General features: G+C 53.1%; 1 protein-coding gene across 1 annotated transcript in view; it reads right to left on the bottom strand.

Annotated features, from left to right (window-relative positions):
- Window positions 1–14,477, bottom strand: part of LOC147095467 (active breakpoint cluster region-related protein-like) — a 334,266-nt gene extending 319,789 nt beyond the window's left edge. The window contains exon 1 of the mRNA XM_085974613.1: window positions 14,383–14,477. Coding sequence (XP_085830739.1) covers window positions 14,383–14,413 — 31 coding nt within the window. The 5' untranslated portion in view covers window positions 14,414–14,477. The remainder of the gene's footprint in view (window positions 1–14,382) is intronic.
- Window positions 14,478–20,784: the final 6,307 nt, after the last annotated feature.

Here is a 20,784-nt window from a genome sequence, read left to right as displayed (position 1 = left end):
ACCGGGCGTCACAGTGTGTTAGATACACTGTCCTTTCCCCCTCTGGCACCGGGTGTCACAGTGTGTTAGATACACTGTCCTTTCCCCCTCTGGGACCGGGCGTCACAGTGTGTTAGATACACTGTCCCTTCCCCCTCTGGGACCGGGTGTCACAGTGCATTAGATACACTGTCCTTCCCCCACTGGGACCGGGTGTCACAGTGTGTTAGATACACTATCCTTTCCCCCTCTGGGACCGGGTGTCACAGTGTGTTAGATACACTGTCCTTTCCCCCTCTGGGACTGGGTGTCACAGTGCCTTAGATACACTGTCCTTTCCCCCTCTGGGACCGGGAGTCACAGTGCTTAAGATGCACTGTCCTTTCCCCCTCTGGGACCGGGTGTCACTGTGTGTTAGATACACTGTCCTTCCCCCTCTGGGACCGGGTGTCACAGTGTGTTAGATACACTGTCCTTTCCCCCTCTGGGACCGGGTGTCACAGTGTGTTAGATACACTGTCCTTTCCCCCTCTGGGACCGGGTGTCACATTGTGTTAGATACACTGTCCTTCCCCCTCTGGGACCGGGTGTCACAGTGCGTTAGATACACTGTCCTTTCCCCTCTGGGACCGGGTGTCACAGTGCGTTAGATACACTGTCCTTTCCCCCTCTGGGACCGGGTGTCACAGTGCGTTAGATACACTGTCCTTTCCCCCTCTGGGACCAGGTGTCACAATGCGTTAGATACACTGTCCTTTCCCCCTCTGGGACCGGGTGTCACAGTGTGTTATATACACTGTCCTTTCCCCCTCTGGGACCGGGTGTCACAGTGTGTTCGATACACTGTCCTTTCCCCCTCTGGGAGCGGGTGTCACAGTGCCTTAGATACACTGTCCTTTCCCCCTCAGGGACCGGGTGTCACATTGTGTTCGATACACTGTCCTTTCCCCCTCTGGGACCGGGTGTCACAGTGCCTTAGATACACTGTCCTTTCCCCCTCTGGGACCGGGTGTCACTGTGTGTTAGATACACTGTCCTTCCCCCTCTGGGACCGGGTGTCACAGTGTGTTAGATACACTGTCCTTTCCCCCTCTGGGACCGGGTGTCACAGTGTGTTAGATACACTGTCCTTTCCCCCTCTGGGACCGGGTGTCACATTGTGTTAGATACACTGTCCTTTCCCCCTTTCGGACCGGGTGTCACAGTGCCTTAGATACACTGTCCTTTCCCCCTCTGGGACCGGGAGTCACAGTGCTTAAGATGCACTGTCCTTTCCCCCTCTGGGACCGGGTGTCACTATGTGTTAGATACACTGTCCTTTACCCCTCTGGGACCAGGTGTCACAGTGTGTTAGATACACTGTCCTTCCCCCTCTGGGACCGGGTGTCACAGTGTGTTAGATACACTGTCCTTTCCCCCTCTGGGACCGGGTGTCACAGTGTGTTAGATACACTGTCCTTTCCCCCTCTGGGACCAGGTGTCACAGTGCGTTAGATACACTGTCCTTTCCCCCTCTGGGACCAGGTGTCACAGTGCGTTAGATACACTGTCCTTTCCCCCTCTGGGACCGGGTGTCACAGTGCGTTAGATACACTTTCCTTTCCCCCTCTGGGACCGGGTGTCACAGTGCGTTAGATACACTGTCCTTTCCCCCTCTGGGACCGGGTGTCACAGTGTGTTCGATACACTGTCCTTTCCCCCTCTGGGACCGGGTGTCACAGTGCGTTAGATACACTGATCTTTCCCCCTCTGGGACCGGGTGTCACAGTGCGTTAGATACTCTGTCCTTTCGCCCTCTGGGACCGGGAGTCACAGTGCTTTCGATACAATGTCCTCTCCCCCTCTGGGACTGGGTGTCACAGTGTGTTAGATACACTGCCATTTCCCCCTCTGGCACCTGGTGTCACAGTCAGCTAGATACACTGTCCTTTCCACCCTGGGACCGGGTGTCACAGTGCATTAGATACACTGTTCTTTCCCCCTCAGGGACCGGGTGTCACATTGTGTTCGATACACTGTCCTTTCCCCCTCTGGGACCGGGTGTCACAGTGCGTTAGATATACTGTCCTTTCCCCTCTGGGACCGGGTGTCACAGTGTGTGAGATACACTGTCCTTTCCCCCTCTGGGACCAGGTGTCACAGTGCGTTAGGTTCACTGTCCTTTCCCCTTTGGGACCGGGTGTCACAGTGTTTTAGATACACTGTCCTTTCCCCCTCTGGGACCGGGTGTCACAGTGCGTTAGATACCCTGTTCTTTCCTCCTCTGGGACCGGGTGTCACATTGTGTTCGATACACTGTCCTTTCCCCCTCTGGGACCTGTTGTCACAGTGCGTTAGATTCACTGTCCTTTCCCCTCTGGGACCGGGTGTCACAGTGCATTAGATACACTGTCCTTTCCGCCTCTGGGACAGGGTGTCACAATGTGTTAGATACACTGTCCTTTCCCCCTCTGGGACTGGGTGTTACAGTGCATTAGATACACTGTCCTTCCTGTTAGATCCGTGATTCTGAGAGTATGATGTTTTTCAATAACCACACGGATGCTGTAACTTAACAATCAACAGGTATTTACTGGAGTAGGTTAGTCTCAAGACTGGGGGTACAGAGGCATGCTCAAGGCTTATATACAGGTGTGGTCACTGCCGGTACTAGAGTATACAGGGGCTGTAAAATAGTTCTCTCTTAAAGGTACATACACTACAATTCCTCCCCTTTTAGATTAGCAGTACCCATAATATTCAAATAACAATTAACACTTTAACATGTACATTAAACAACAATCGTCCATTTATACATTCAGTCTTTGGGGCGGCTTCCTGATCCTTTCGGGATAGCGCCTTTCCTGAGGTTCTTGTTCTTGGTGCGGAGGCGATTCTGGCCCCTTTTCGTCGGTTAGTTCATCGGTTTCCACTGCTTTGGTTCTGAGGTAGATGCTACCCGTATGTCGGGTTCATCCCCAGGTACTCGAGTCATGGGGTTGACTCGTTCCTGTGACGCTAAGATCTGATCGATGTGGCATCTCACAATGTTCTCCCCGACATCCACTGTGTACATTAATGGCCCCTGCCTTGTGCATATCGTTCCGGGTTGCCATTTCTCTGTTCGGTAGTCACGGGCCAAGACTGGTTGTCCTACATTGAAGCTCCTTGTCGGCTTCTCATTGATGTGCTGGAATTGTGTATCCTGAACATTTCTTCGCACATTTGGTCTGAGAAAATCCAGACGAGATCTCAACCTTCGGTTAAAGAACATCATGGCCGGGGTCTGGTTGGTGACTGCATGTGTCGCATTTCTGTAGGCTAATAGGAAATTGTCCACCTTATGCTTTAGTGGAATTTCATCGTTGCACATGTCCTTTATCGCCTTTTTAAAGGCTTGTACGAACCTCTCAGCCAATCCATTTGTGGCTGGATGATACGGGGCGGATGTGTAATGCCTGACCCCATTCCTTCTCATAAATTTCCGAAACTCTTCGGACACAAACTGTGGTCCATTATCAGAGCAAATCTGCTCTGGCAAGCCGTTCCTGGCAAATATGGTCCGTAGGACTGCAATCGTTTTCTCTGTAGTGGTTGAGGACATTTTGATCACCTCAGGCCATTTCGAGTGAGCATCCACTGCTATTAAGAACATTGAGTCCATGGATGGACCAGCAAAATCAATGTGCACCCGTTGCCATGGAGAGGAGGGCCACTCCCATGGGTGTAGAGGGGCATGTGGTGGTGCATTTTGGACCTTCTGGCATCCTGAGCAGCTCTTGGTTAGGTCCTCGATTTGTTGATCGATCCCCGGCCACCACACATAAGCCCTAGCAAGGCTTTTTATTTTCACCCCTCCCAGATGACCTTCATGAAGCTGATTTAGCACTCTCTCCCTTAACTTGGGTGGAATCACCACTCGGGCTCCACACATCAAGGTCCCCTGGCATACTGACAGCTGTTCTCTTCTGGATGAGAATGCTCGCAACAGTGAGTCACCATGTGTTGGCCATCCCCTCACCGTCAAATCATAAACCCGAGACAGTGTCGGATCATTGCGGGTCTCCTTCTCTATATCCGCGTTCGTTACTGGCAATCGTTCAATTATTGACGAATAAAATATCTCGATAGGGTCCACTGCTGGTGCTTCCTCCACAGAAGGCAGTGGCAGGCGTGATAGCCCATCAGCGTTTCCATGCTGTTTCGTGCCTTTATATTCTATTTCATATTGATTCGCCCCTAGAAACAGGGACCATCTTTGTAACCGTTGTGCAGTCATCACTGGAACGCCCTTCTTAGGATTAAAGATGGAGACAAATGGTTGGTGGTCAGTCAGCAAGGTGAACTTCTGCCCATGCAGATAGTGGTTGAATTTTTTTACTCCCCATACTAGGCTGAGGGCCTCCCTGTCAATCTGGGCATAGTTGCGCTCGGCTGAGGTTAGTGACCGAGACGCAAAGGCTACTGGCCTCTCCAACCTGTCTGGGAATTTGTGCGACAGCACCGCTCCAATACCATAGGGTGATGCATCACATGCCAAATGAATTGGTAGTGCTGGGTTGAAATGGGCCAACACCTCTTTTGATGTGATCAATTCTTTACACTTCTGGAAAGCTCATCTACGTTCATCATCCCACTTCCATGGTACCCCTGTTTGCAGTAGGGTGTTTAGTGGGTGTAATACCGTGGACAAATTTGGTAAGAACTTATGGTAGTAGTTTACCAGCCCGAGGAACGACCTCAGTTGCGACACATTTTCCGGTGCTGGAGCCTTGACTACTGCCTCAATCTTTTCAGGGGGCTTATGTAACCCCTCTTCATCGATGACGTGGCCACAATACGAGATCTGCTTCTGGAAAAACTCGCACTTGTGGCGATTAGCTCGTAGCCCATATTCCTTTAATCTGGTGAGCACCTTCTCCAAGTTGGCGAGGTGATCACTGTCATTTTCGCCCGTGACCAGGATGTCGTCCAAATAACACTGGGTCCCTGGAATCCCTTGCAGGACTTGATCCATCGCCCTTTGCCAAATAGCCGGAGCCGATGCTACCCGAACACCAGCCGATTGTATTGATAGAGACCTTTATGAGTGTTGATCGTGAGGTACTGTTTCGAGGCTTCTTCTACCTCCATTTGCAGGTACGCCTGGGCCAGATCAATTTTGGTGAAGCGTTTACCTCCAGATTGCGAGGCGAAAATATCCTCAATTCGTGGAAGTGGATATTATACCATGTGAAGGACTGGGTTCACTGTCACCTTAAAATCCCCACAGATGCGGACCTTCTTTGGTTCCCCAGGCGTATTACTCAACGACCTCTTCATTACAGGAACGATGGGTGTAGCCCACTCGCTCCAGTCTACTTTGGACAGTACTCCTGAACGTTCCAACCCTTCCAGCTCTGCTTCGACGGCTGGTCTGATCACATAAGGCACTGGTCAGGCCTTAAGAAACTTTGGGCTTGCATTTTCCTCTATTTTAATCGTTGCTGTTATGCCTTTTAGTGTTCCGAGTCCCTCCTGAAACACTTCTTTTGCGTCAGTTAGCATTTTTGACAGTCGTCCAGGTGTGACGTCGTCATCCTTTTTGGCCTCAACCTTCAGTGCCTGTATGGAATGCCAATCTAATTGTATCTTCTGGATCCATTCACGTCCTAGCAGTGGTGGTCCTCCATCTGGCAATACATATAAGTCCATTTTAGGTATTTCCTGGCCTTTGTATATCACTTTCACCCTTATTTTTCCTTTGAGGTAGACTTTTTGCCCCGTGTACATCTTCAAGACAATCTCTGTAGCTTTCAAGGGTATATGTGAAAATAGCCGCTTGTAGTCCCTTTGGTTTATGACTGTTAGGGCTGATCCTGTGTCCAATTCCATTTTCACTTGGACTCCGTCTATCTTGAGTGTAACCCAGATAGTCTGGTGATCCTCCATTTTGGTTACCTTATGTAGTTTCAGACAACCCAGCTCCTTGCTTCCGGAGTCTGTGTCACTTTTCTGTTCGTCTGAACTACTCTCCATCACCTTGTGTACCTTTTTGTACTTCTCCTGTTGAGATTTCTTGCTGTTGGTTTTCTTCCCAGACCTGCAGACTCTTGCTATGTGTCCTGCTTTTCCACATTGTCTGCACACTTGGTCCTTGAACCAACAATCCTTCTGGTCGTGTGTTGTTCTGCCGCAGCGATAAAACTTCCCTGTTCCATAGGACATTTCATTGGTGCCATATTCCTGCGGTCTCCGTTGTATCTCTGCAGCGCCCCTTGCGGCTGCTTCGTGTGATACTGCCATACTGAAAGTCTTGTCCAGCGTAAGATCCTTTTCTGATAGAAGCCGTTTCTGGGTTCCTTCACTTTGAAGCCCACACACAAACTTGTCCCTTAACGTATCTGCTAGTCCCACTCCAAACTGGCAGTGTTTCGATAGCTTGCGCAATTCCGTTAAGTACTCAGCATTGCTTTCGTCTTTGTGTTGGTTCCTTTTATGGAACTTAAATCATTCTGCTACCAGCAGCGGTGTGGTGTTTAAGTGGTCCTGTAGGATTTCTGCTATGCTTTCAAAATTCTTATTCACGGGCTTCTCTGGGGTTATTAGGTTTTGCAGTAACCCATAAGTTTTTGCAGCCATGGAATTTAACAAAACCAGTGCTTTCCTAGCATCTGGCACTTCATTCGCCCTGCAGTACACCTCAATACGTTCCACATATGTCACCCAATCTTCGACTTCATTGTCGAACGTAGAGATACTGCCACTCTTCGGCATCCTTGGGTGTGAGTTAACTGTCAAAAATGGCGTCTCCCGCTCTCTCCCTTCTTCTCCGCTGGCACAAAATGGCTTCTCCCGCGCTTTCCCTTCTTCTCCGCCGGCACAAAATGGCGTCTCCCGTGCTTTCCTTTCTTCCCGCGCTCGCCCTTCTTCTCCGCTGCGGCTTCTAAAAATGGCGTCTCCCGCACTCTTCCTTCTTCTCCGCAGTTCAATGGCGTCTCCCGCGCTCTCCCTTCTTCTCCCCGCGGGCACTGTTCAGCCCTTGAGCCCTGGCTGCGCCCTGCGCATTTTTTTTCTGTGCGCCTTTCCCGTTTCCGCAGCTCGGTCCTGAACTCGGCTGCTGCTTTACCCTCTCTCTCTCCGTTTTGATTTTTCCTCGACGCCGCTCGGTTTTCAACCCCCGGCTGCGCCCTGTGCGCTTCACCCTCTATCTTACCCCGTCGACGCTGCTCGGCTTTTTCTCTGCCGTCGGTCGGCTCCAGCCGCCGCTGTCCGGGAAGGGTCTGCACTGTACCTGGTACCTGTCGTCAGTCTGTTGCTGATCATCGTGGCTGGGGAACCAAGCCCGGCTCTCCACAGCCTCCCCTGCGATGTTCACTCTCTGCCGGACGACTGGGCAGTTGCTCGTGGTCGACGCCCGTGTTTCTGGCCTCGACTTTCTTCCACCGTCCTCCCGGAGTGAATCCGTGAAGGGAAATGCAGAGTTGCAGGTAGATTCGAATCGACACTCATCGCCACTGTTAGATCCGTGATTCTGAGAGTATGATGTTTTTCAATAACCACACGGATGCTGTAACTTAACAATCAACAGGTATTTACTGGAGTAGGGTAGTCTCAAGACTGGGGGTACAGAGGCATGCTCAAGGCTGATATACAGGTGTGGTCACTGCCGGTACTACAGTATACAGGAGCTGTAAAAGTAGTTCTCTCTTAAAGGTACATACACTACACTTTCCCCCTCTGGGACCGGGTGTCACAGTGCGTTAGATACACTGTCCTTTCCCCCTCTGGGACCGGGTGTCACAGTGCGTTAGATACACTGTCCTTTCCCCCTCTGGGACCGGGTGTCACAGTGCGTTAGATACACTGTCCTTTCCCTCTCTGGGACCGGGTTTCACAGTGCGTTAGATGTACTGTCCTTTCCCCCTCTGGGACCGGGTTTCACAGTGTGTTAGATACACTGTCCTTTCCCCCTCTGGGACCGGGTGTCACAGTGCGTTAGATACACTGTCCTTTCCCTCTCTGGGACCGGGTTTCACAGTGCGTTAGATATACTGTCCTTTCCCCCTCTGGGACCGGGTTTCACAGTATGTTTATTTGTAGCAGTTTCTGCCACACTCCCTTGAGCTTAGTGCAGTGTCAGATATTTCACTTCCTGCTAATTCTGCAGCTGTGTATTTGTGTGTGTTGCGGTCTGCAAGTGGAGGCATGAACACATTAACGCATCTCCCTGCCAGGGGCAGGGGGAACCTTGTGTCGGAAGTGAAACTGAGGCGGGTCTATATGTGCCGTCGCAGGGTATCGCACCCCAGTGTTTGCAGGCACTTGGTTCACCCTCGAGGAGTTGGGTTGCAAGAAAATGAGAAAAAGACTTGCATTTGTGTCGCGCTTTTCACGACCTCAGGACATCCCAAAGCGCTTTACAACAAATGAAGTACCTTTTGAAGTGTAGTCACTGTTGTCATGTAGGAAACACGGCAGCCAGTTGCGCAAAGCAAAATCCCACAAACAGCACTCGTTTAATGACCAGATAATCTGTTTTATATTGATGTTGATTGAGGGATAAATATTGGGCACGGGACAAGGGGCAAACGCCACCTGCTCTTCTCCTAATAGTGCCATGTGACCTTTACGTCGACCTGAGAGGGCAGACGGAGCCTCGGTTTAATGTCTCAACCGAACAGGAATTGACATTGAGACACACACGGGCCGCACAGTGAATCGTTCCCTTTGACCTGCTGTGTACTGTACATGTACAGGAGCTGACACTGAGACACACACAGGCCGTACAGTACCAGACAGGAGTGAATTGTTCCCTTTTACCCGCTGTGTGCTGTACATGTACAGGAGCTGACACTGAGACACACACAGGCCGTACAGTACCAGACAGGAGTGAATCGTTCCCTTTTACCCGCTGTGTACTGTACATGTACAGGAGCTGACACTGAGACACACACAGACCGTACAGTACCAGACAGGAGTGAATCGTTCCCTTTTACCTGCTGTGTGCTGTACATGTACAGGAGCTGACACTGAGACACACACAGGCCGTACAGTACCAGACGGGAGTGAATTGTTCCCTTTTACACGGTGTACTGTACATGTACAGGAGCTGACACTGAGACACACACAGGCCGTACAGTACCAGACGGGAGTGAATCGTTCCCTTTTACCCGGTGTACTGTACATGTGCAGGAGCTGACACTGAGACACACACGGGCCGTACAGTACCAGACGGGACTGAATCGTTCACTTTGACCCACTGTGTACTGTACATGTACAGGAGCTGACACTGAGACACACACGAGCCGTACAGTACCAGACGGGAGTGAGTCGCTCCCTTTTACCCGCTGTGTGCTGTACATGTACAGGAGCTGACACTGAGACACACACGGGCCGTACAGTACCAGACGGGAGTGAATCGTTCCCTTTTACCCGCTGTGTACTGTACATGTACAGGAGCTGACACTGAGACACACACGGGCCGTACAGTACCAGACGGGAGTGAATCGTTCCCTTTTACCCGCTGTGTACTGTACATGTACAGGAGCTGACACTGAGACACACACGGGCCGTACAGTACCAGACGGGAGTGAATCATTTTCTTTTACCCACTGTGTACTGTACATGTACAGGAGCTGACACTGAGACACACACAGGCCGTACAGTACCAGACGGGAGTGAATCGTTCCCTTTTACCCACTGTGTACTGTACATGTACAGGAGCTGACACTGAGACACACACGGGCCGTACAGTACCAGACAGGAGTGAATCGTTCCCTTTTACCCGCTGTGTGCTGTACATGTACAGGAGCTGACACTGAGACACACACGGGCCATACAGTACCAGATGGGAGCGAATCATTCCCTTTTACCGCTGTGTGCTGTACATGTACAGGAGCTGACACTGAGACACACACGGGCCATACAGTACCAGATGGGAGCGAATCATTCCCGTTTACCCGCTGTGTGCTGTACATGTACAGGAGCTGACACTGAGACACACACGGGCCGTACAGTACCAGATGGGAGCGAATCATTCCCGTTTACCCGCTGTGTACTGTACATGTACAGGAGCAGACACTGAGACACACACGGGCCGTACAGTACCAGACGGGAGTGAATCGTTCACTTTGACCCACTGTGTACTGTACATGTACAGGAGCTGACACTGAGACACACACGGGCCGTACAGTACAAGACGGGAGTGAATTGTTCCCTTTTACCCGGTGTACTGTACATGTGCAGGAGCCGACACTGAGACACACACGAGCCGTACAGTACCAGACGGGAGTGAATCATTCCCTTTTACCCGCTGTGTGCTGTACATGTACAGGAGCTGACACCGAGACACACACGAGCCGTACAGTACCAGACGGGAGTGAATCGTTCCCTTTTACCCGCTGTGTACTGCACATGTACAGGAGCTGACACTGAGACACACACAGGCCGTACAGTACCAGACGGGAGTGAATCGTTCACTTTGACCCACTGTGTACTGTACATGTACAGGAGCTGACACTGAGACACACACGGGCCGTACAGTACCAGACGGGAGTGAATCATTTTCTTTTACCCACTGTGTACTGTACATGTACAGGAGCTGACACTGAGACACACACAGGCCGTACAGTACCAGACGGGAGTGAATCGTTCCCTTTTACCCACTGTGTACTGTACATGTACAGGAGCTGACACTGAGACACACATGGGCCGTACAGTACCAGACAGGAGTGAATCGTTCCCTTTTACCCGCTGTGTGCTGTACATGTACAGGAGCTGACACTGAGACACACACGGGCCGTACAGTACCAGACAGGAGTGAATCGTTCCCTTTTACCCGCTGTGTGCTGTACATGTACAGGAGCTGACACTGAGACACACACGGACCGTACAGTACCAGACGGGAGTGAATCGTTCCCTTTTACCCGCTGTGTACTGTACATGTACAGGAGCTGACACTGAGACACACACAGGCCGTACAGTACCAGACGGGAGTGTATCGTTCACTTTGACCCACTGTGTACTGTACATGTACAGGAGCTGACACTGAGACACACACGGGCCGTACAGTACCAGACAGGAGTGAATCGCTCCCTTTTACCCGCTGTGTGCTGTACATGTACAGGAGCTGACACTGAGACACACACGGGCCTTACAGTACCAGACGGGAGTGAATCGTTCCCTTTTACCCGCTGTGTACTGTACGTGTACAGGAGCTGACACTGAGACACACACAGGCCGTACAGTACCAGACGGGAGTGAATCGTTCCCTTTTACCCGCTGTGTACTGTACATGTACAGGAGCTGACACTGAGACACACTCGGGCCGTACAGTACCAGACGGGAGTGAATCGTTCCCTTTTACCCGCTGTGTGCTGTACATGTACAGGAGCTGACACTGAGACACACACGGGCCGTACAGTACCAGACGGGAGTGAATCGTTACCTTTTACCTGCTGTGTACTGTACATGTACAGGAGCTGACACTGAGACACACACGGGCCGTACAGTACCAGACGGGAGTGAATCGTTCCCTTTTACCTGCTGTGTGCTGTACATGTACAGGAGCTGACACTGAGACACACACGGGCCGTACAGTACCAGACGGGAGTGAATCGTTACCTTTTACCTGCTGTGTACTGTACATGTACAGGAGCTGACACTGAGACACACACGGGCCGTACAGTACCAGACGGGAGTGAATCGTTACCTTTTACCTGCTGTGTACTGTACATGTACAGGAGCTGACACTGAGACACACACGGGCCGTACAGTACCAGGCGGGAGTGAATCGTTCCCTTTTACCCGGTGTACTGTACATGTACAGGAGCTGACACTGAGACACACACGGGCTGTACAGTACCAGATGGGAGTGAATCGTTCCCTTTTACCCGCTGTGTACTGTACATGTACAGGAGCTGACACTGAGACACACACGGGCCGTACAGTACCAGACGGAAGTGAATCGTTCCCTTTTACCCGCTGTGTACTGTACATGTACAGGAGCTGACACTGAGACAGACACGGGCCGTACAGTACCAGACAGGAGTGAATCGTTCCCTTTAACCCGCTGTGTGCTGTACATGTACAGGAGCTGAGACTGAGACACACACGGGCCGTACAGTACCAGACGGGAGTGAATCGTTCCCTTTTACCCGCTGTGTGCTGCACATGTACAGGAGCTGACACTGAGACACACACGGGCTGTACAGTACCAGACGGGAGTGAATCGTTCCCTTTTACCCGCTGTGTGCTGCACATGTACAGGAGCTGAGACTGAGACACACACGGGCCGTACAGTACCAGACGGGAGTGAATCGTTCCCTTTTACCCGCTGTGTGCTGCACATGTACAGGAGCTGACACTGAGACACACACGGACCGTACAGTACCAGACAGGAGTGAATCGTTCCCTTTTACCCGCTGTGTACTGTACATGTACAGGAGCTGACACTGAGACACACACGGGCCGAACAGTACCAGACGGGAGTGAATCGTTCCCTTTTACCCGCTGTGTGCTGCACATGTACAGGAGCTGACACCGAGACACACACGGACCGTACAGTACCAGACGGGAGTGAATCGTTCCCTTTTACCCGCTGTGTGCTGCACATGTACAGGAGCTGACACTGAGACACACACGGGCCGTACAGTACCAGATAGGAGTGAATCGATCCCTTTTACCCGTTATATACTGTACATAGAATCACAGACTAGTACAGCACAGAAGGACGCCATTCAGCCCATCGAATCTGCACCTGCCTTTCGGAGAGCAATCCAGTTAATCCCACTCCCCGCCCTTTCCCATAACCCTGCAATTTTTTCTCCTTCAGGTACTTATCCAATTCCCTTTGAAGAGCCATGATTGAGTCTCCCTCCACCACCCTCTCACACAGTGCATTCCAGATCCTAACCACTCGCTGCGTGCAAAAGTTTTCCCTCATGATTTTGAACACCTCCATCAAATCTCCTCTTCACCTTCTCTGCTCCAAGGAGAACAACCCCAGCTTCTCCAGTCTATTCACGCAACTAAAATCCTTCAACCCTGGAACCATTCTAGTAAATCTCTTCTGTACCCTCTCCACAGCCTTCACACCCTTCCTAAAGTGTGTTGCCCAGAATTGGACACAATACTCCAGCTGAGGCCAAACTAGTGTTTTATATCGGTTCAGCATAACTTCCTGACAGTTGTACTCTACACCTCTAATTATAAAGCCCAGGATCCCATATGCTTTATTATCTGCTTTGTTAACCTGTCCTGCCCCCAAAGATTTGTGCACAAAAACCTCCAGGTCTCTCTGTTCTTGCACCCCCTTTAAATTTGTACCATTAGTTTGGATTGTCCCTCCTCATTGTTCCTACCAAACTCTATAACCTCACACTTTTCTGCGTTGAATTTCATCTGCCATGTGTCCGCCCAATCCACCAGCCTGTCTACATCCTCTTGAGGTTTATCACTCTCCTCCTCGCTGTTTGCTACGCTTCCAAGTTTCGTGTCATCTGCAAGTTTCAAAATTGCGCCCTGTAGCCCCCACGTCATTATATAGCTATCAGAAACAGGAGCGGGCCGAGCGCCGAACCCTGGGGAAACACCATTTTGTCCCACCGCCTTCCTCCGGTCCGAAAAACAACCGTTCCAAAACGTAACTCTCGGTTTCCTGTCCCTTCGCCAATCTTGGATCCCTGCTGCTGCTGCCCCCTTTATCCCACGGCCTTCAATTTTACTAACAGGTCTATTAGGTTGTCCTTTCTCTCAAGTGAGCTGGGATACAAAGGGGAGGAAGTTATGCTGCAGTTGTATAAAGCTCTGGTCAGACCTCACCTGGAGTTACTGTGTTCAGTTCTGGGCCCCGCACCTCAGGAAGGATATGTTGACCGTGGAGTGGGTGCAGCGCAGATTCACCTGAATGACACCAGAGCTAAAAGGGTTGGAATATGAGGACAGGTTGCGCAGACCAGGCTTGGATTCCCTCGAGTTTAGAAGATTAAGGGGACAATCTAATCGAGGTGTTTAAGATGATTAAAGGAGTTGATCGGCTGGATGGAGAGAAACTATTTCCTCTGGTGAGGGGGATGGGAGTCCAGAACATGGGGGCAGAACCTTATAATTAGAGCCAGGCCGTTCAGGAAGCACTTCTTGACACAAAGGGTCGTGGAAATCTGGAACTCTCTTCCCCCAAAAGGCTCTGAGGGTCAATTGAAAATGTCATGACTGAGATGGACAGATTTGTGTTGGGCGAGGGTAGTAAGGGTTACGGAACCGAGGCGGGTAGGTGGAGTTAAGATACAGATCAGCCACATCTCACTGAATGGCGGAACAGGCTCGAGGGGCTGAATGGCCTCCTCCTGTTCCTATGTGCCCACGTTCCGATGATATTCTAACGGGAGGAATCTGAGAGAGCTCCTGAAGGGTGCGCACACGTTCAGCAAATTCTAGCCCTACCTGCTGCTTTAGGTGAGCCTGGTTCTGCCATGGGAATGAATCGACTTGCCCCGTCTCCTCCGATGCTGTTTGCTCTTTGCCTTGCTCCTCTCAGCTCAACTGTGTGTGTGTGTGAGCGGCGTGTCGCTCTCTGCAGATTGCTAACAATAATCTCATGGTTATCTATGCATAGAGAGAGCCCAAGCTCATTTCCTGCATCAGCAGGTGCAGAGATAGAGAGATAGGGGAGAGAGGGAAGGAGGGAGGGAGAGAGCGCAGAAGGGAAAAGGAAATAGAGAGATATGGGGTGCTAATACCTGAGTGAGGGAGAGGGAGGGAGAGAGGGAGATGGAGAGATGCGGGGTGTCAGTCGGTGAGGGAGGGAGGGAGAGAGGGATGGAGGGAGAGGGAGATAGAGAGATATGGGTTGTCAGTCAGTCAGTGAGTGAGGGAGGGAGAGAGGGAGGGAGAGAGGGAGGGAGAGAGGGATGGAAGGAGAGGGAGATAGAGAGATATGGGAAGTCAATCAATCAGTGAGTGAGGGAGGGAGAGAGGGAGGGAGGGAGGGAGAGAGGGAGGGAGAGAGGGAGGGAGAGAGGGATGGAGGGAGAGGGAGATAGAGAGATATGGGGAGTCAGTCAGTCAGACAGTGAGGGAGGGAGAGAGGGATGGAGGGAGAGGGGGAGAGAGAGATATGGGGAGTCAGTCAGTCAGACAGTGAGGGAGGGAGAGAGGGATGGAGGGAGAGGGGGATAGAGAGATATGGGGAGTCAGTCAGTCAGTCAGTGAGGGAGGGAGAGAAGTAGGGAGAGGGAGGGAAAGAGAGAGATAGTGTAGGAGTCTACGTACTCCTAGCAAAAAATACTGAACTCGGAGAGGTTCAACAGAAAAGGTTTAATTGTTGAGGCTGCATGCTGAACACAAAATGGAGTCAGAGACTACACAAAGTACGACTGTCTTTCCTCAGTGCACAGCTTCAACTGCCCCTCCCCCGCTCTGGGCTTAACTATGTTGCAGATCGAGTTTCTTAAAGGTGTGATCCTTCTTAAAGGCATGACGCCTGATTTATAGTCTACGGATCGGAAAGCGGATTGTGTCCGTTCTGTGATCGGTACGCCACAATAGAAAGATATGGGTTTTCAGTTAGGGAGGAAGAGATGGAGGGAGGGAGAGACAGAGAGAGATAGCTACGAGGTTCCAGTGAGGGAGGGTGGTTGGGAAGGTGCGAGAGAGGGTGGGAGGGAGAGATAGAGAGATATGAGGTGTTAGTCAGTGAGAGAGAGGGAGGGAGAGAGCAAGGGACGGAGGGAGGGAGAGAGTGTGGGAGGGTGGGTGGGTGGGAGGGAGAAAGAGATACAGAGATAGAGAGATACGAGGCTCAGTCAGTGCGGGAAGGAGGCACAGAGGGCGGGAGGGAGGGAGGGAGAGAGAGGGAGAGAGAGTGAAAGAGAGAGGGGGAGAGAGAAAGAGAGAGAGAGAGACAGAGTGGAAGAGATAGAGAACAAGAAAGAAAGACATCTAAAGAGAAAGAGAAAACGAGATAGAATGAGAGAGACAGAGACACAGATAGAGAGACCTGGTGAGTCAGAGAGTTAGAGAGAGAAGGCCAGACATAGACAAGGACGGAGAGGCTTTTCTGCTCTGTGCCTGGGGCTCAGTACCCCTGGGATCCGCCTGTGCTCTGTGTGTGGAGTTCAGTACTCCTGGGCTCTTTCTGTGCTCTGTGTGTGGAGCTCAGTACCCCTGGGCTCTCCCTGTGCTCTGTGTGTGGGGCTCAGTACCCTGGGCTCTTCCTGTGCTCTGTGCCTGGGGCAGTATCCCTGGGATCCTCATGTGCTCTGTGTGTTGAGCTCAGTACTCCTGGGCTCTTTCTATGCTGTGTGTGGGGCTCAGTACCCCTGGGCTCTTCCTGTGCTCTGTGTGTGGGGCAGTACCCCTGGGATCCTCATGTGCTCTGTGTGTGGAGCTCAGTATGCCTGGACTCGTCCTGTGCTCTGTGTGTGGGGCTCAGTACACCTGGACTCTTCTTGTGCCCTGTGTGTGGGGCTCAGTACTCCTGGGCTCTTCCTGTGCTCTGTGTGTTGGGCTCAGTACCCCTGGGCTCTTCCTGTGCACTGTGTGTGGGGCTCATGACCGCTGGGCTCTTCCTGTGCTCTGTGTGTAGGGCTCAGTAGCCCTGGGCTCTTCCTGTGCTTCGTGTGTGGGGCTCAGTACCCCTGGGCTCTTCTTGTGCCCTGTGTGTGGGGCTCAGTACCCCTGGGCTCTTCCTGTGCTCTGTGTGTTGGGCTCAGTACCCCAGGGCTCTTCCTGTGCTCTGTGTGTTGGGCTCAGTGCCCCTGGGCTTATCCTGTGCTCTGTGTCTGGGGCTCAGTACCCCTGGGCTCTTCCTGTGCTGCGTCTGGGGTGCAATACCCCTGGGCTCTTCCTGTGCTCTGTGTGTGAGTGTCAGTACGCCTGGGCTCTTCCTGTGCTCTGAGTATGGAGCTCAGCACCCCTGGGCTCTTCCTGTGCTCTGTGTGTGGGGCTCAGTACCCCTGGGCTCTTCCTGTGCTCTGTGTGTGGTACTCAGTAACCCTAGGCTCTTCCTGTGCTCTGAGTGTGGAGCTCATTACCGCTGGGCTCTTACTGTGCTCTGTGTGTGGGGCTCAGTACCCCTGGGCTCTTCCTGTGCACTGTGTGTGGTACTCAATACCCCTGGGCTCTTCCTGGGCTTTCTGTGTGGTACTCAGTGCCCCTGGGCTCTTCCTGTGCTCTGTGTGTGGAGCTCAGTACCCCTGGGCTCTTTCTGTGCTCTGTATGTGGTACTCAGTACCCCTGGGCTATTTCTGTGCTCTGTGTGTGCTGCTCAGTACCCCTGGGCTCTTGCTGTGCTCTGTGTGTGAGGCTCAGTAACCCTGGGCTCTTTCTGTGCTCTGTGTGTGGGGCTCAGTACCCCTGGGCACTTCCTGTGCTCTGTGTGTGGGGCTCAGTACCCCTTGGCTCTTCCAATGCTCTGTGTGTGGTACTCAGTAGCCCTGGGCTCTTCCTGTGCTCTGTGTGGTGCTCAGTACTTCTGGGCTCTTCCTGTGCTCTGTGTGTTGGGCTCAGTGCCCCTGGGCTCTTCCTATGCTCTGTGTGTGGAGCTCAGTACCCCTGGGCTCTTCCTGTGCTCTGTGTGTTGGGCACAGTACCCTTGGCTCTTCCAATGATCTGTGTGTGGTACTCAGTATCCCTGGGCTCTTCCTGTGCTCTGTGTGGGGCTCAGTACCCCTGGGCGCTTTCTGTGCTCTGTCTCTGGGGCTCAGTAGCCCTGGACTCTTCCTGTGCTTCGTGTCTGGGGCTCAGTACTCCTGGGCTCTTCCTGTGCTCTGTGTGTGGGGCTCAGTACCCCTGGGCACTTCCTGTGCTCTGTGTGTTGGGCTCAGTACCCCTGGGCTCTTTCTGTGCTCTGTGTTTGGGGCTCAGTACCCCTGGGCTCTTCCTGTGCTCTCTGTCTGGGGCTCAGTACCCCTGGGCAATTCCTGTGCTCTGTGAGTGGGGCTCAGTATCCCTGGGCTCTTCCTGTGCTCTGTGTCTGGGGCTCAGTAACCCTGGGCACTTCCTGTGCTGTTTCTGGGGCTCAGTACCCTTGGGCTCTTCATGTGTTTTGTGAGTGGTGCTCAGTACCCCTGGACACTTCCTGAGCTCTGTGTCTGGGGCTCAGTAGCCCTGGGGTCTTCCTGTGCTCTGTGTGTGGGGCTCAGTTCACCTGGGCTCTTCCTGTGCTCTGTGTGTGGGGCTTAGTACCTCTGGGCTCTTCCTGTGCTCTGTGTGTGGAGCTCAGTACCCCTGGGCTCTTTCTGTGCTGCGTGTGTTGGGCTCAGTACCCCTGGGCTCTTTCTGTGCTGCGTGTGTTGGGCTCAGTGCCCCTGGGCTCTTCCTGTGCTCTGTGTTTGGAGCTCAGTAACCCTGGGCTCTTCCTGTGCTCTGAGTGTGGGGCTCAGAACCCCTGGGCTCTTCCTCTGCTCTGTGTGTGTGGCTCAGTACCCCTGGGGTCTTCCTGTGCTCTGAGTGTGGAGCTCAGTACACCTGGGCTCTTCCTGTGCTCTGTGTGTGGGGCTCAGTACCCCTGGGCTCTTCCTGTGCTCTGAGTGTGGGGCTCAGAACCCCTGGGCTCTTCCTGTGCTCTGTGTGTAGGGCTCAGTACCCCTGGGCTCTTCCTGTGCTCTGTGTGTGGGGCTCAGTACCCCTGGGCTCTTCCTGTGCTCTGAGTCTGGGGCTCAGTACCCCTGGGCTCTGCCTGTGCTCTGTGTGTAGGGCTCAGTAAACCTGGGCTCTTCCTGTGTTCTGAATCTGGGGCTCAGTTCGCCTGGGCTCTTCCTGTGCTCTGTGAGTGGGGCTCAGTACCCCTGGGCTCTTCCTGTGCTGTGTCTGGGGCTCAATACCCCTGGGATCTTCCTGTGCTGTGTGTGGGGCTCAGTACCCCTGGGCTCTTCCTGTGCTCTGTGTGTGGGGCTCAGTACCACTGGGCTCTTCCTGTGCTCTGTGCCTGGGGTTCAGTACCCCTGGGCTCTTCCTGTGCTCTGTGTCTGGGGCTCAGTACCCCTGGGCTCTTCCTGTGCTCTGTGTCTGGGGCTCAGTACCCCTGGGCTCTTCCTGTGCTCTGTGTCTGGTGCTCAGTGCCCCTGGGCTCTTCCTGCGCACTGTGTGTTGGGCTCACTACCCCTGGTCTCTTCCTGTGCTCTGTGTCTGGGGCTCAGTACCCCTGGGCGCTTCCTGTGCTCTGTGATTGGGGCTCAGTACCCCTGGGCTCTTCCTGTGCTCTGAATCTGGGGCTCAGTTCGCCTGGGCTCTTCCTGTGCTCTGTGAGTGGGGCTCAGTACCCCTGGGCTCTTCCTGTGCTGTGTCCGGGGCTCAATACCCCTGGGATCTTCCTGTGCTGTGTCTGGGGCTCAGTACCCCTGGGCTCTTCCTGTGCTCTGTGTCTGGTGCTCAGTGCCCCTGGGCTCTTCCTGCGCACTGTGTGTTGGGCTCAGTACCCCTGGGCTCTTCCTGTGCTCTGTGTCTGGGGCTCAGTACCCCTGGGCGCTTCCTGTGCTCTGTGATTGGGGCTCAGTACCCCTGGGCTCTTCCTGTGCTCTGTGTCTGGGGCTCAGAACCCCTGGGCTCTTCCTGTGCTCTGTGTGTGAGGCTCAGTACCCGTGGGCTCTTCCTGTGCTCTGTGTGTGAGGCTCAGTACCCCTGGGCTCTTCCTGTGCTCTGTGTGTGGAGCTCAGTACCCCTGGGCTCTTCCTGTGCTCTGTGTGTGTGGCTCAGTACCCCTGGGTTCTTCCTGTGCTCTGTGTCTGGGGCTCAGTACCCCTGGGCTCTTCCTGTGCTCTGTGTCTGCAGCTCAGTACACCTGGGCTATTCCTGTGCTCTGTGTCTGGGGCTCAGTACCCCTGGGCTCTTCCTGTGCTCTGTGTCTGCGGCTCAGTAACCCTGGGCTCTTCCTGTGCTCTGAGTGTGGGGCTCAGTACCCCTGGGCTCTTCCTGTGCCCTGTGTGTGGGGCCCAATACCCCTGGGCTCTTCCTGTGCTCTGTGTGTGGGGCTCAGTACCCCTGGGCTCTTCCTGTGCTCTGTGTCTGGGGCTCAGTAACCCTGGGGTCTTTCTGTGCTCTGTGTCTGGGGCTCAGTACCCCTGGGCTCTTCCTGTGCTCTGAGTGTGGTACTCAGTACCCCTAGGCTCTTCCTGTGCTCTGAGTGTGGAGCTCATTACCGCTGGGCTCTTACTGTGCTCTGTGTGTGGGGCTCAGTACCCCTGGGCTCTTCCTGTGCACTGTGTGTGGTACTCAATACCCCTGGGCTCTTCCTGGGCTTTCTGTGTGGTACTCAGTGCCCCTGGGCTCTTCCTGTGCTCTGTGTGTGGGGCTCAGTACCCCTGGGCTCTTTCTGTGCTCTGTATGTGGTACTCAGTACCCCTGGGCTCTTCCTGTGCTCTGAGTGTGGAGCTCATTACCGCTGGGCTCTTCCTGTGCTCTGTGTGTGGTGCAAAGTACCCCTGGGCTATTTCTGTGCTCTGTGTGTGCTGCTCAGTACCCCTGGGCTCTTGCTGTGCTCTGTGTGTGAGGCTCAGTAACCCTGGGCTCTTTCTGTGCTCTGTGTGTGGGGCTCAGTACCCCTGGGCACTTCCTGTGCTCTGTGTGTGGGGCTCAGTACCCCTTGGCTCTTCCAATGCTCTGTGTGTGGTACTCAGTAGCCCTGGGCTCTTCCTGTGCTCTGTGTGGTGCTCAGTACTTCTGGGCTCTTCCTGTGCTCTGTGTGTTGGGCTCAGTGCCCCTGGGCTCTTCCTATGCTCTGTGTGTGGGGCTCAGTACCCCTGGGCTCTTCCTGTGCTCTGTGTGTTGGGCACAGTACCCTTGGCTCTTCCAATGATCTGTGTGTGGTACTCAGTATCCCTGGGCTCTTCCTGTGCTCTGTGTGGG

The sequence above is a fragment of the Somniosus microcephalus genome, unplaced genomic scaffold, assembly GCF_052327205.1.
Source record: "Somniosus microcephalus isolate GS21.2 unplaced genomic scaffold, FLI_Smic_1.0 unresolved_chr1, whole genome shotgun sequence".
NCBI classification, from domain to species: Eukaryota; Metazoa; Chordata; class Chondrichthyes; order Squaliformes; family Somniosidae; genus Somniosus; species Somniosus microcephalus.
The sequence above is the reverse complement of the archived record's forward strand: the minus strand, read 5'-3'. Positions and strand labels throughout refer to the sequence as shown.